The 15,801-nt window shown below is 45.8% G+C and overlaps 1 protein-coding gene across 1 annotated transcript in view; it reads left to right on the top strand.

Moving 5' to 3' along the window:
- LOC311008147 (mucin-5B-like) overlaps positions 1-15,801 on the top strand; it is a gene marked incomplete at both ends in the record, with an annotated part of 40,842 nt that overhangs the window by 17,306 nt on the left and 7,735 nt on the right. The window contains 7 exons of the mRNA XM_084001582.1: positions 412-1,256; positions 2,397-2,618; positions 3,078-3,299; positions 4,410-4,598; positions 10,539-11,471; positions 12,582-13,448; positions 15,314-15,428. Of these exons, the coding sequence (XP_083857708.1) occupies positions 412-1,256; positions 2,397-2,618; positions 3,078-3,299; positions 4,410-4,598; positions 10,539-11,471; positions 12,582-13,448; positions 15,314-15,428 (3,393 nt within the window). The remainder of the gene's footprint in view (positions 1-411; positions 1,257-2,396; positions 2,619-3,077; positions 3,300-4,409; positions 4,599-10,538; positions 11,472-12,581; positions 13,449-15,313; positions 15,429-15,801) is intronic.

Below are 15,801 nucleotides of genomic sequence, written 5' to 3'. Positions count from 1 at the left end.
CTCAACCACAACTGAAATAATAACAACAACAAGGCCCCAACCAACTACAACTTCGCCTTGCCCTAGTGGGCAAAATATGACATGTGATTGGTCAGATTGGATTGATCTTGGTAAACCCACACAAGGACCTAGTGGTGGAGAAGACGAGTCCATCCAGAAAATTAACTCTACTGGTCATCACATTTGCTCTGATCCAAGTGAAGTCGAGTGCAGAGCTGTTCTTTACCCAGATCTAACCTTGTCAGAGGTGGGGCAAGTTGTGACTTGTAACAAAAATGTGGGTCTCATATGCCAAAATGATCAACAAGGACTTCGAGGAGACTGTTTTGACTATGAAGTACGGTTCAAATGTTGCATGTGTCGAGGACCCACAACCCCTATCACAGTTTCTACTACAACGCCAAAGATCAGTACAGCTACAACCACACCTTCCACCACCACTGAAACAACTACAACCCAGTCACCACCAACTCCTACTTCAACCACCACACCTTCCACCACCACTGGAACAACTACGACCCAATCACCACCAACTACTACTTCAACCACTACACCTTCTCCAACTGCAGAAACAAGTACGCCTCAGCCACCATCAACCACTATTTCAATCACTACATCCTCAACCACAACTGAAATAATAACAACAACAAGGCCCCAACCAACTACAACTTCACCTTGCCCTAGTGGGCAAAATATGACATGTGATTGGTCAGATTGGATTGATCTTGGTAAACCCACACAAGGACCTAGTGGTGGAGAAGACGAGTCCATCCAGAAAATTAACTCTACTGGTCATCACATTTGCTCTGATCCAAGTGAAGTCGAGTGCAGAGCTGTTCTTTACCCAGATCTAACCTTGTCAGAGGTGGGGCAAGTTGTGACTTGTAACAAAAATGTGGGTCTCATATGCCACAATGATCAACAAGGACTTCGAGGAGACTGTTTTGACTATGAAGTACGGTTCAAATGTTGCATGTGTCGAGGACCCACAACTCCTATCACAGTTTCTACTACAACGCCAAAGATCAGTACAGCTACAACCACACCTTCCACCACCACTGAAACAACTACAACCCAGTCACCACCAACTCCTACTTCAACCACCACACCCTCCACCACCACTGAAACAACTACAACCCAATCACCACCAACTCCTACTTCAACCACCACACCTTCCACCACTACTGAAACAAGTACAACTCAGTCACCACCAACTACTACTTCAACCACTACACCTTCTCCGACCACAGAAACAAGTACGCCTCAGCCACCGTCAACCACTATTTCAATCACTACATCCTCAACCACAACTGAAATAATAACAACAACAAGGGCCGAACCAACTACAACTTCACCTTGCCCTAGTGGGCAAAATATGACATGTGATTGGTCAGATTGGATTGATCTTGGTAAACCCACACAAGGACCTAGTGGTGGAGAAGACGAGTCCATCCAGAAAATTAACTCTACTGGTCATCACATTTGCTCTGATCCAAGTGAAGTCGAGTGCAGAGCTGTTCTTTACCCAGATCTAACCTTGTCAGAGGTGGGGCAAGTTGTGACTTGTAACAAAAATGTGGGTCTCATATGCCACAATGATCAACAAGGACTTCGAGGAGACTGTTTTGACTATGAAGTACGGTTCAAATGTTGCATGTGTCGAGGACCCACAACTCCTATCACAGTTTCTACTACAACGCCAAAGATCAGTACAGCTACAACCACACCTTCCACCACCACTGAAACAACTACAACCCAGTCACCACCAACTCCTACTTCAACCACCACACCCTCCACCACCACTGAAACAACTACAACCCAATCACCACCAACTCCTACTTCAACCACCACACCTTCCACCACTACTGAAACAAGTACAACTCAGTCACCACCAACTACTACTTCAACCACTACACCTTCTCCGACCACAGAAACAAGTACGCCTCAGCCACCGTCAACCACTAATTCAATCACTACATCCTCAACCACAACTGAAATAATAACAACAACAAGGCCCCAACCAACTACAACTTCACCTTGCCCTAGTGGGCAAAATATGACATGTGATTGGTCAGATTGGATTGATCTTGGTAAACCCACACAAGGACCTAGTGGTGGAGAAGACGAGTCCATCCAGAAAATTAACTCTACTGGTCATCACATTTGCTCTGATCCAAGTGAAGTCGAGTGCAGAGCTGTTCTTTACCCAGATCTAACCTTGTCAGAGGTGGGGCAAGTTGTGACTTGTAACAAAAATGTGGGTCTCATATGCCACAATGATCAACAAGGACTTCGAGGAGACTGTTTTGACTATGAAGTACGGTTCAAATGTTGCATGTGTCGAGGACCCACAACTCCTATCACAGTTTCTACTACAACGCCAAAGATCAGTACAGCTACAACCACACCTTCCACCACCACTGAAACAACTACAACCCAGTCACCACCAACTCCTACTTCAACCACCACACCCTCCACCACCACTGAAACAACTACAACCCAATCACCACCAACTCCTACTTCAACCACCACACCTTCCACCACTACTGAAACAAGTACAACTCAGTCACCACCAACTACTACTTCAACCACTACACCTTCTCCGACCACAGAAACAAGTACGCCTCAGCCACCGTCAACCACTATTTCAATCACTACATCCTCAACCACAACTGAAATAATAACAACAACAAGGCCCCAACCAACTACAACTTCACCTTGCCCTAGTGGGCAAAATATGACATGTGATTGGTCAGATTGGATTGATCTTGGTAAACCCACACAAGGACCTAGTGGTGGAGAAGACGAGTCCATCCAGAAAATTAACTCTACTGGTCATCACATTTGCTCTGATCCAAGTGAAGTAGAGTGCAGAGCTGTTCTTTACCCAGATCTAACCTTGTCAGAGGTGGGGCAAGTTGTGACTTGTAACAAAAATGTGGGTCTCATATGCCACAATGATCAACAAGGACTTCGAGGAGACTGTTTTGACTATGAAGTACGGTTCAAATGTTGCATGTGTCGAGGACCCACAACTCCTATCACAGTTTCTACTACAACGCCAAAGATCAGTACAGCTACAACCACACCTTCCACCACCACTGAAACAACTACAACCCAGTCACCACCAACTCCTACTTCAACCACCACACCCTCCACCACCACTGAAACAACTACAACCCAATCACCACCAACTCCTACTTCAACCACCACACCTTCCACCACTACTGAAACAAGTACAACTCAGTCACCACCAACTACTACTTCAACCACTACACCTTCTCCGACCACAGAAACAAGTACGCCTCAGCCACCGTCAACCACTATTTCAATCACTACATCCTCAACCACAACTGAAATAATAACAACAACAAGGGCCGAACCAACTACAACTTCACCTTGCCCTAGTGGGCAAAATATGACATGTGATTGGTCAGATTGGATTGATCTTGGTAAACCCACACAAGGACCTAGTGGTGGAGAAGACGAGTCCATCCAGAAAATTAACTCTACTGGTCATCACATTTGCTCTGATCCAAGTGAAGTCGAGTGCAGAGCTGTTCTTTACCCAGATCTAACCTTGTCAGAGGTGGGGCAAGTTGTGACTTGTAACAAAAATGTGGGTCTCATATGCCACAATGATCAACAAGGACTTCGAGGAGACTGTTTTGACTATGAAGTACGGTTCAAATGTTGCATGTGTCGAGGACCCACAACTCCTATCACAGTTTCTACTACAACGCCAAAGATCAGTACAGCTACAACCACACCTTCCACCACTACTGAAACAAGTACAACTCAGTCACCACCAACTCCTACTTCAACCACCACACCCTCCACCACCACTGAAACAACTACAACCCAATCACCACCAACTCCTACTTCAACCACCACACCTTCCACCACTACTGAAACAAGTACAACTCAGTCACCACCAACTACTACTTCAACCACTACACCTTCTCCGACCACAGAAACAAGTACGCCTCAGCCACCGTCAACCACTAATTCAATCACTACATCCTCAACCACAACTGAAATAATAACAACAACAAGGGCCGAACCAACTACAACTTCACCTTGCCCTAGTGGGCAAAATATGACATGTGATTGGTCAGATTGGATTGATCTTGGTAAACCCACACAAGGACCTAGTGGTGGAGAAGACGAGTCCATCCAGAAAATTAACTCTACTGGTCATCACATTTGCTCTGATCCAAGTGAAGTCGAGTGCAGAGCTGTTCTTTACCCAGATCTAACCTTGTCAGAGGTGGGGCAAGTTGTGACTTGTAACAAAAATGTGGGTCTCATATGCCACAATGATCAACAAGGACTTCGAGGAGACTGTTTTGACTATGAAGTACGGTTCAAATGTTGCATGTGTCGAGGACCCACAACTCCTATCACAGTTTCTACTACAACGCCAAAGATCAGTACAGCTACAACCACACCTTCCACCACCACTGAAACAACTACAACCCAGTCACCACCAACTCCTACTTCAACCACCACACCTTCCACCACCACTGAAACAACTACAACCCAATCACCACCAACTCCTACTTCAACCACCACACCTTCCACCACTACTGAAACAAGTACAACTCAGTCACCACCAACTACTACTTCAACCACTACACCTTCTCCGACCACAGAAACAAGTACGCCTCAGCCACCGTCAACCACTATTTCAATCACTACATCCTCAACCACAACTGAAATAATAACAACAACAAGGGCCGAACCAACTACAACTTCACCTTGCCCTAGTGGGCAAAATATGACATGTGATTGGTCAGATTGGATTGATCTTGGTAAACCCACACAAGGACCTAGTGGTGGAGAAGACGAGTCCATCCAGAAAATTAACTCTACTGGTCATCACATTTGCTCTGATCCAAGTGAAGTCGAGTGCAGAGCTGTTCTTTACCCAGATCTAACCTTGTCAGAGGTGGGGCAAGTTGTGACTTGTAACAAAAATGTGGGTCTCATATGCCACAATGATCAACAAGGACTTCGAGGAGACTGTTTTGACTATGAAGTACGGTTCAAATGTTGCATGTGTCGAGGACCCACAACTCCTATCACAGTTTCTACTACAACGCCAAAGATCAGTACAGCTACAACCACACCTTCCACCACCACTGAAACAACTACAACCCAGTCACCACCAACTCCTACTTCAACCACCACACCCTCCACCACCACTGAAACAACTACAACCCAATCACCACCAACTCCTACTTCAACCACCACACCTTCCACCACTACTGAAACAAGTACAACTCAGTCACCACCAACTACTACTTCAACCACTACACCTTCTCCGACCACAGAAACAAGTACGCCTCAGCCACCGTCAACCACTATTTCAATCACTACATCCTCAACCACAACTGAAATAATAACAACAACAAGGGCCGAACCAACTACAACTTCACCTTGCCCTAGTGGGCAAAATATGACATGTGATTGGTCAGATTGGATTGATCTTGGTAAACCCACACAAGGACCTAGTGGTGGAGAAGACGAGTCCATCCAGAAAATTAACTCTACTGGTCATCACATTTGCTCTGATCCAAGTGAAGTCGAGTGCAGAGCTGTTCTTTACCCAGATCTAACCTTGTCAGAGGTGGGGCAAGTTGTGACTTGTAACAAAAATGTGGGTCTCATATGCCACAATGATCAACAAGGACTTCGAGGAGACTGTTTTGACTATGAAGTACGGTTCAAATGTTGCATGTGTCGAGGACCCACAACTCCTATCACAGTTTCTACTACAACGCCAAAGATCAGTACAGCTACAACCACACCTTCCACCACCACTGAAACAACTACAACCCAGTCACCACCAACTCCTACTTCAACCACCACACCCTCCACCACCACTGAAACAACTACAACCCAATCACCACCAACTCCTACTTCAACCACCACACCTTCCACCACTACTGAAACAAGTACAACTCAGTCACCACCAACTACTACTTCAACCACTACACCTTCTCCGACCACAGAAACAAGTACGCCTCAGCCACCGTCAACCACTAATTCAATCACTACATCCTCAACCACAACTGAAATAATAACAACAACAAGGGCCGAACCAACTACAACTTCACCTTGCCCTAGTGGGCAAAATATGACATGTGATTGGTCAGATTGGATTGATCTTGGTAAACCCACACAAGGACCTAGTGGTGGAGAAGACGAGTCCATCCAGAAAATTAACTCTACTGGTCATCACATTTGCTCTGATCCAAGTGAAGTCGAGTGCAGAGCTGTTCTTTACCCAGATCTAACCTTGTCAGAGGTGGGGCAAGTTGTGACTTGTAACAAAAATGTGGGTCTCATATGCCACAATGATCAACAAGGACTTCGAGGAGACTGTTTTGACTATGAAGTACGGTTCAAATGTTGCATGTGTCGAGGACCCACAACTCCTATCACAGTTTCTACTACAACGCCAAAGATCAGTACAGCTACAACCACACCTTCCACCACCACTGAAACAACTACAACCCAGTCACCACCAACTCCTACTTCAACCACCACACCCTCCACCACCACTGAAACAACTACAACCCAATCACCACCAACTCCTACTTCAACCACCACACCTTCCACCACTACTGAAACAAGTACAACTCAGTCACCACCAACTACTACTTCAACCACTACACCTTCTCCGACCACAGAAACAAGTACGCCTCAGCCACCGTCAACCTCTATTTCAATCACTACATCCTCAACCACAACTGAAATAATAACAACAACAAGGCCCCAACCAACTACAACTTCACCTTGCCCTAGTGGGCAAAATATGACATGTGATTGGTCAGATTGGATTGATCTTGGTAAACCCACACAAGGACCTAGTGGTGGAGAAGACGAGTCCATCCAGAAAATTAACTCTACTGGTCATCACATTTGCTCTGATCCAAGTGAAGTCGAGTGCAGAGCTGTTCTTTACCCAGATCTAACCTTGTCAGAGGTGGGGCAAGTTGTGACTTGTAACAAAAATGTGGGTCTCATATGCCACAATGATCAACAAGGACTTCGAGGAGACTGTTTTGACTATGAAGTACGGTTCAAATGTTGCATGTGTCGAGGACCCACAACTCCTATCACAGTTTCTACTACAACGCCAAAGATCAGTACAGCTACAACCACACCTTCCACCACCACTGAAACAACTACAACCCAGTCACCACCAACTCCTACTTCAACCACCACACCCTCCACCACCACTGAAACAACTACAACCCAATCACCACCAACTCCTACTTCAACCACCACACCTTCCACCACTACTGAAACAAGTACAACTCAGTCACCACCAACTACTACTTCAACCACTACACCTTCTCCGACCACAGAAACAAGTACGCCTCAGCCACCGTCAACCACTAATTCAATCACTACATCCTCAACCACAACTGAAATAATAACAACAACAAGGCCCCAACCAACTACAACTTCACCTTGCCCTAGTGGGCAAAATATGACATGTGATTGGTCAGATTGGATTGATCTTGGTAAACCCACACAAGGACCTAGTGGTGGAGAAGACGAGTCCATCCAGAAAATTAACTCTACTGGTCATCACATTTGCTCTGATCCAAGTGAAGTCGAGTGCAGAGCTGTTCTTTACCCAGATCTAACCTTGTCAGAGGTGGGGCAAGTTGTGACTTGTAACAAAAATGTGGGTCTCATATGCCACAATGATCAACAAGGACTTCGAGGAGACTGTTTTGACTATGAAGTACGGTTCAAATGTTGCATGTGTCGAGGACCCACAACTCCTATCACAGTTTCTACTACAACGCCAAAGATCAGTACAGCTACAACCACACCTTCCACCACCACTGAAACAACTACAACCCAGTCACCACCAACTCCTACTTCAACCACCACACCCTCCACCACCACTGAAACAACTACAACCCAATCACCACCAACTCCTACTTCAACCACCACACCTTCCACCACTACTGAAACAAGTACAACTCAGTCACCACCAACTACTACTTCAACCACTACACCTTCTCCGACCACAGAAACAAGTACGCCTCAGCCACCGTCAACCACTATTTCAATCACTACATCCTCAACCACAACTGAAATAATAACAACAACAAGGCCCCAACCAACTACAACTTCACCTTGCCCTAGTGGGCAAAATATGACATGTGATTGGTCAGATTGGATTGATCTTGGTAAACCCACACAAGGACCTAGTGGTGGAGAAGACGAGTCCATCCAGAAAATTAACTCTACTGGTCATCACATTTGCTCTGATCCAAGTGAAGTCGAGTGCAGAGCTGTTCTTTACCCAGATCTAACCTTGTCAGAGGTGGGGCAAGTTGTGACTTGTAACAAAAATGTGGGTCTCATATGCCACAATGATCAACAAGGACTTCGAGGAGACTGTTTTGACTATGAAGTACGGTTCAAATGTTGCATGTGTCGAGGACCCACAACTCCTATCACAGTTTCTACTACAACGCCAAAGATCAGTACAGCTACAACCACACCTTCCACCACCACTGAAACAACTACAACCCAGTCACCACCAACTCCTACTTCAACCACCACACCTTCCACCACCACTGAAACAACTACAACCCAGTCACCACCAACTCCTACTTCAACCACCACACCTTCCACCACCACTGAAACAAGTACAACTCAGTCACCACCAACTACTACTTCAACCACTACACCTTCTCCGACCACAGAAACAAGTACGCCTCAGCCACCGTCAACCACTATTTCAATCACTACATCCTCAACCACAACTGAAATAATAACAACAACAAGGCCCCAACCAACTACAACTTCACCTTGCCCTAGTGGGCAAAATATGACATGTGATTGGTCAGATTGGATTGATCTTGGTAAACCCACACAAGGACCTAGTGGTGGAGAAGACGAATCCATCCAGAAAATTAACTCTACTGGTCATCACATTTGCTCTGATCCAAGTGAAGTCGAGTGCAGAGCTGTTCTTTACCCAGATCTAACCTTGTCAGAGGTGGGGCAAGTTGTGACTTGTAACAAAAATGTGGGTCTCATATGCCACAATGATCAACAAGGACTTCGAGGAGACTGTTTTGACTATGAAGTACGGTTCAAATGTTGCATGTGTCGAGGACCCACAACTCCTATCACAGTTTCTACTACAACGCCAAAGATCAGTACAGCTACAACCACACCTTCCACCACCACTGAAACAACTACAACCCAGTCACCACCAACTCCTACTTCAACCACCACACCCTCCACCACCACTGAAACAACTACAACCCAATCACCACCAACTCCTACTTCAACCACCACACCTTCCACCACTACTGAAACAAGTACAACTCAGTCACCACCAACTACTACTTCAACCACTACACCTTCTCCGACCACAGAAACAAGTACGCCTCAGCCACCGTCAACCACTATTTCAATCACTACATCCTCAACCACAACTGAAATAATAACAACAACAAGGGCCGAACCAACTACAACTTCACCTTGCCCTAGTGGGCAAAATATGACATGTGATTGGTCAGATTGGATTGATCTTGGTAAACCCACACAAGGACCTAGTGGTGGAGAAGACGAGTCCATCCAGAAAATTAACTCTACTGGTCATCACATTTGCTCTGATCCAAGTGAAGTCGAGTGCAGAGCTGTTCTTTACCCAGATCTAACCTTGTCAGAGGTGGGGCAAGTTGTGACTTGTAACAAAAATGTGGGTCTCATATGCCACAATGATCAACAAGGACTTCGAGGAGACTGTTTTGACTATGAAGTACGGTTCAAATGTTGCATGTGTCGAGGACCCACAACTCCTATCACAGTTTCTACTACAACGCCAAAGATCAGTACAGCTACAACCACACCTTCCACCACCACTGAAACAACTACAACCCAGTCACCACCAACTCCTACTTCAACCACCACACCCTCCACCACCACTGAAACAACTACAACCCAATCACCACCAACTCCTACTTCAACCACCACACCTTCCACCACTACTGAAACAAGTACAACTCAGTCACCACCAACTACTACTTCAACCACTACACCTTCTCCGACCACAGAAACAAGTACGCCTCAGCCACCGTCAACCACTATTTCAATCACTACATCCTCAACCACAACTGAAATAATAACAACAACAAGGCCCCAACCAACTACAACTTCACCTTGCCCTAGTGGGCAAAATATGACATGTGATTGGTCAGATTGGATTGATCTTGGTAAACCCACACAAGGACCTAGTGGTGGAGAAGACGAGTCCATCCAGAAAATTAACTCTACTGGTCATCACATTTGCTCTGATCCAAGTGAAGTCGAGTGCAGAGCTGTTCTTTACCCAGATCTAACCTTGTCAGAGGTGGGGCAAGTTGTGACTTGTAACAAAAATGTGGGTCTCATATGCCACAATGATCAACAAGGACTTCGAGGAGACTGTTTTGACTATGAAGTACGGTTCAAATGTTGCATGTGTCGAGGACCCACAACTCCTATCACAGTTTCTACTACAACGCCAAAGATCAGTACAGCTACAACCACACCTTCCACCACCACTGAAACAACTACAACCCAGTCACCACCAACTCCTACTTCAACCACCACACCTTCCACCACCACTGAAACAACTACAACCCAGTCACCACCAACTCCTACTTCAACCACCACACCTTCCACCACCACTGAAACAAGTACAACTCAGTCACCACCAACTACTACTTCAACCACTACACCTTCTCCGACCACAGAAACAAGTACGCCTCAGCCACCGTCAACCACTATTTCAATCACTACATCCTCAACCACAACTGAAATAATAACAACAACAAGGCCCCAACCAACTACAACTTCACCTTGCCCTAGTGGGCAAAATATGACATGTGATTGGTCAGATTGGATTGATCTTGGTAAACCCACACAAGGACCTAGTGGTGGAGAAGACGAATCCATCCAGAAAATTAACTCTACTGGTCATCACATTTGCTCTGATCCAAGTGAAGTCGAGTGCAGAGCTGTTCTTTACCCAGATCTAACCTTGTCAGAGGTGGGGCAAGTTGTGACTTGTAACAAAAATGTGGGTCTCATATGCCACAATGATCAACAAGGACTTCGAGGAGACTGTTTTGACTATGAAGTACGGTTCAAATGTTGCATGTGTCGAGGACCCACAACTCCTATCACAGTTTCTACTACAACGCCAAAGATCAGTACAGCTACAACCACACCCTCCACCACCACTGAAACAACTACAACCCAGTCACCACCAACTCCTACTTCAACCACCACACCCTCCACCACCACTGAAACAACTACAACCCAGTCACCACCAACTCCTACTTCAACCACCACACCTTCCACCACTACTGAAACAAGTACAACTCAGTCACCACCAACTACTACTTCAACCACTACACCTTCTCCGACCACAGAAACAAGTACGCCTCAGCCACCGTCAACCACTATTTCAATCACTACATCCTCAACCACAACTGAAATAATAACAACAACAAGGGCCGAACCAACTACAACTTCACCTTGCCCTAGTGGGCAAAATATGACATGTGATTGGTCAGATTGGATTGATCTTGGTAAACCCACACAAGGACCTAGTGGTGGAGAAGACGAGTCCATCCAGAAAATTAACTCTACTGGTCATCACATTTGCTCTGATCCAAGTGAAGTCGAGTGCAGAGCTGTTCTTTACCCAGATCTAACCTTGTCAGAGGTGGGGCAAGTTGTGACTTGTAACAAAAATGTGGGTCTCATATGCCACAATGATCAACAAGGACTTCGAGGAGACTGTTTTGACTATGAAGTACGGTTCAAATGTTGCATGTGTCGAGGACCCACAACTCCTATCACAGTTTCTACTACAACGCCAAAGATCAGTACAGCTACAACCACACCTTCCACCACCACTGAAACAACTACAACCCAGTCACCACCAACTCCTACTTCAACCACCACACCTTCCACCACCACTGAAACAACTACAACCAAGTCACCACCAACTCCTACTTCAACCACCACACCTTCCACCACCACTGGAACAACTACGACCCAATCACCACCAACTACTACTTCAACCACTACACCTTCTCCGACCACAGAAACAAGTACGCCTCAGCCACCGTCAACCACTATTTCAATCACTACATCCTCAACCACAACTGAAATAATAACAACAACAAGGCCCCAACCAACTACAACTTCACCTTGCCCTAGTGGGCAAAATATGACATGTGATTGGTCAGATTGGATTGATCTTGGTAAACCCACACAAGGACCTAGTGGTGGAGAAGACGAGTCCATCCAGAAAATTAACTCTACTGGTCATCACATTTGCTCTGATCCAAGTGAAGTCGAGTGCAGAGCTGTTCTTTACCCAGATCTAACCTTGTCAGAGGTGGGGCAAGTTGTGACTTGTAACAAAAATGTGGGTCTCATATGCCACAATGATCAACAAGGACTTCGAGGAGACTGTTTTGACTATGAAGTACGGTTCAAATGTTGCATGTGTCGAGGACCCACAACTCCTTTCACAGTTTCTACTACAACGCCAAAGATCAGTACAGCTACAACCACACCTTCCACCACCACTGAAACAACTACAACCCAGTCACCACCAACTCCTACTTCAACCACCACACCCTCCACCACCACTGAAACAACTACAACCCAATCACCACCAACTCCTACTTCAACCACCACACCTTCCACCACTACTGAAACAAGTACAACTCAGTCACCACCAACTACTATTTCAATCACTACATCCTCAACCACAACTGAAATAATAACAACAAGGCCCCAACCAACTACAACTTCACCTTGCCCTAGTGGGCAAAATATGACATGTGATTGGTCAGATTGGATTGATCTTGGTAAACCCACACAAGGACCTAGTGGTGGAGAAGACGAGTCCATCCAGAAAATTAACTCTACTGGTCATCACATTTGCTCTGATCCAAGTGAAGTCGAGTGCAGAGCTGTTCTTTACCCAGATCTAACCTTGTCAGAGGTGGGGCAAGTTGTGACTTGTAACAAAAATGTGGGTCTCATATGCCACAATGATCAACAAGGACTTCGAGGAGACTGTTTTGACTATGAAGTACGGTTCAAATGTTGCATGTGTCGAGGACCCACAACTCCTATCACAGTTTCTACTACAACGCCAAAGATCAGTACAGCTACAACCACACCTTCCACCACCACTGAAACAACTACAACCCAGTCACCACCAACTCCTACTTCAACCACCACACCCTCCACCACCACTGAAACAACTACAACCCAATCACCACCAACTCCTACTTCAACCACCACACCTTCCACCACTACTGAAACAAGTACAACTCAGTCACCACCAACTACTACTTCAACCACTACACCTTCTCCGACCACAGAAACAAGTACGCCTCAGCCACCGTCAACCACTATTTCAATCACTACATCCTCAACCACAACTGAAATAATAACAACAACAAGGCCCCAACCAACTACAACTTCACCATGCCCTAGTGGGCAAAATATGACATGTGATTGGTCAGATTGGATTGATCTTGGTAAACCCACACAAGGACCTAGTGGTGGAGAAGACGAGTCCATCCAGAAAATTAACTCTACTGGTCATCACATTTGCTCTGATCCAAGTGAAGTCGAGTGCAGAGCTGTTCTTTACCCAGATCTAACCTTGTCAGAGGTGGGGCAAGTTGTGACTTGTAACAAAAATGTGGGTCTCATATGCCACAATGATCAACAAGGACTTCGAGGAGACTGTTTTGACTATGAAGTACGGTTCAAATGTTGCATGTGTCGAGGACCCACAACTCCTATCACAGTTTCTACTACAACGCCAAAGATCAGTACAGCTACAACCACACCTTCCACCACCACTGAAACAACTACAACCCAGTCACCACCAACTCCTACTTCAACCACCACACCTTCCACCACCACTGAAACAACTACAACCAAGTCACCACCAACTCCTACTTCAACCACCACACCTTCCACCACCACTGGAACAACTACGACCCAATCACCACCAACTACTACTTCAACCACTACACCTTCTCCGACCACAGAAACAAGTACGCCTCAGCCACCATCAACCACTATTTCAATCACTACATCCTCAACCACATCTGAAATAATAACAACAACAAGGCCCCAACCAACTACAACTTCACCATGCCCTAGTGGGCAAAATATGACATGTGATTGGTCAGATTGGATTGATCTTGGTAAACCCACACAAGGACCTAGTGGTGGAGAAGACGAGTCCATCCAGAAAATTAACTCTACTGGTCATCACATTTGCTCTGATCCAAGTGAAGTCGAGTGCAGAGCTGTTCTTTACCCAGATCTAACCTTGTCAGAGGTGGGGCAAGTTGTGACTTGTAACAAAAATGTGGGTCTCATATGCCACAATGATCAACAAGGACTCCGAGGAGACTGTTTTGACTATGAAGTACGGTTCAAATGTTGCATGTGTCGAGGACCCACAACTCCTATCACAGTTTCTACTACAACGCCAAAGATCAGTACAGCTACAACCACACCTTCCACCACCACTGAAACAACTACAACCCAGTCACCACCAACTCCTACTTCAACCACCACACCCTCCACCACCACTGAAACAACTACAACCCAATCACCACCAACTCCTACTTCAACCACCACACCTTCCACCACCACTGAAACAACTACAACTCAGTCACCACCAACTACTACTTCAACCACTACACCTTCTCCGTCCACAGGAACAAGTACGCCTCAGCCACCGTCAACCACTATTTCAATCACTACATCCTCAACCACAACTGAAATAATAACAACAACAAGGCCCCAACCAACTACAACTTCAACTTGCCCTAGTGGGCAAAATATGACATGTGATTGGTCAGATTGGATTGATCTTGGTAAACCCACACAAGGACCTAGTGGTGGAGAAGACGAGTCCATCCAGAAAATTAACTCTACTGGTCATCACATTTGTTCTGATCCAAGTGAAGTCGAGTGCAGAGCTGTTCTTTACCCAGATCTAACCTTGTCAGAGGTGGGGCAAGTTGTGACTTGTAACAAAAATGTGGGTCTCATATGCCACAATGATCAACAAGGACTTCGAGGAGACTGTTTTGACTATGAAGTACGGTTCAAATGTTGCATGTGTCGAGGACCCACAACCCCTATCACAGTTTCTACTACAACGCCAAAGATCAGCACAGCTACAACCACACCTTCCACCACCACTGAAACAACTACAACCCAGTCACCACCAACTCCTACTTCAACCACCACACCTTCTACCACCACTGGAACAACTACGACCCAATCACCACCACCTACTACTTCAACCACTACACCTTCTCCAACTGCAGAAACAAGTACGCCTCAGCCACCATCAACCACTATTTCAATCACTACATCCTCAACCACAACTGAAATAATAACAACAACAAGGCCCCAACCAACTACAACTTCACCTTGCCCTAGTGGGCAAAATATGACATGTGATTGGTCAGATTGGATTGATCTTGGTAAACCCACACAAGGACCTAGTGGTGGAGAAGACGAGTCCATCCAGAAAATTAACTCTACTGGTCATCACATTTGTTCTGATCCAAGTGAAGTCGAGTGCAGAGCTGTTCTTTACCCAGATCTAACCTTGTCAGAGGTGGGGCAAGTTGTGACTTGTAACAAAAATGTGGGTCTCATATGCCACAATGATCAACAAGGACTTCGAGGAGACTGTTTTGA

Source organism: Trachurus trachurus (genome assembly GCF_905171665.1).
Source record: "Trachurus trachurus genome assembly, chromosome: 3".
NCBI classification, from domain to species: domain Eukaryota; kingdom Metazoa; phylum Chordata; class Actinopteri; order Carangiformes; family Carangidae; genus Trachurus; species Trachurus trachurus.
The sequence above is the reverse complement of the archived record's forward strand: the minus strand, read 5'-3'. Positions and strand labels throughout refer to the sequence as shown.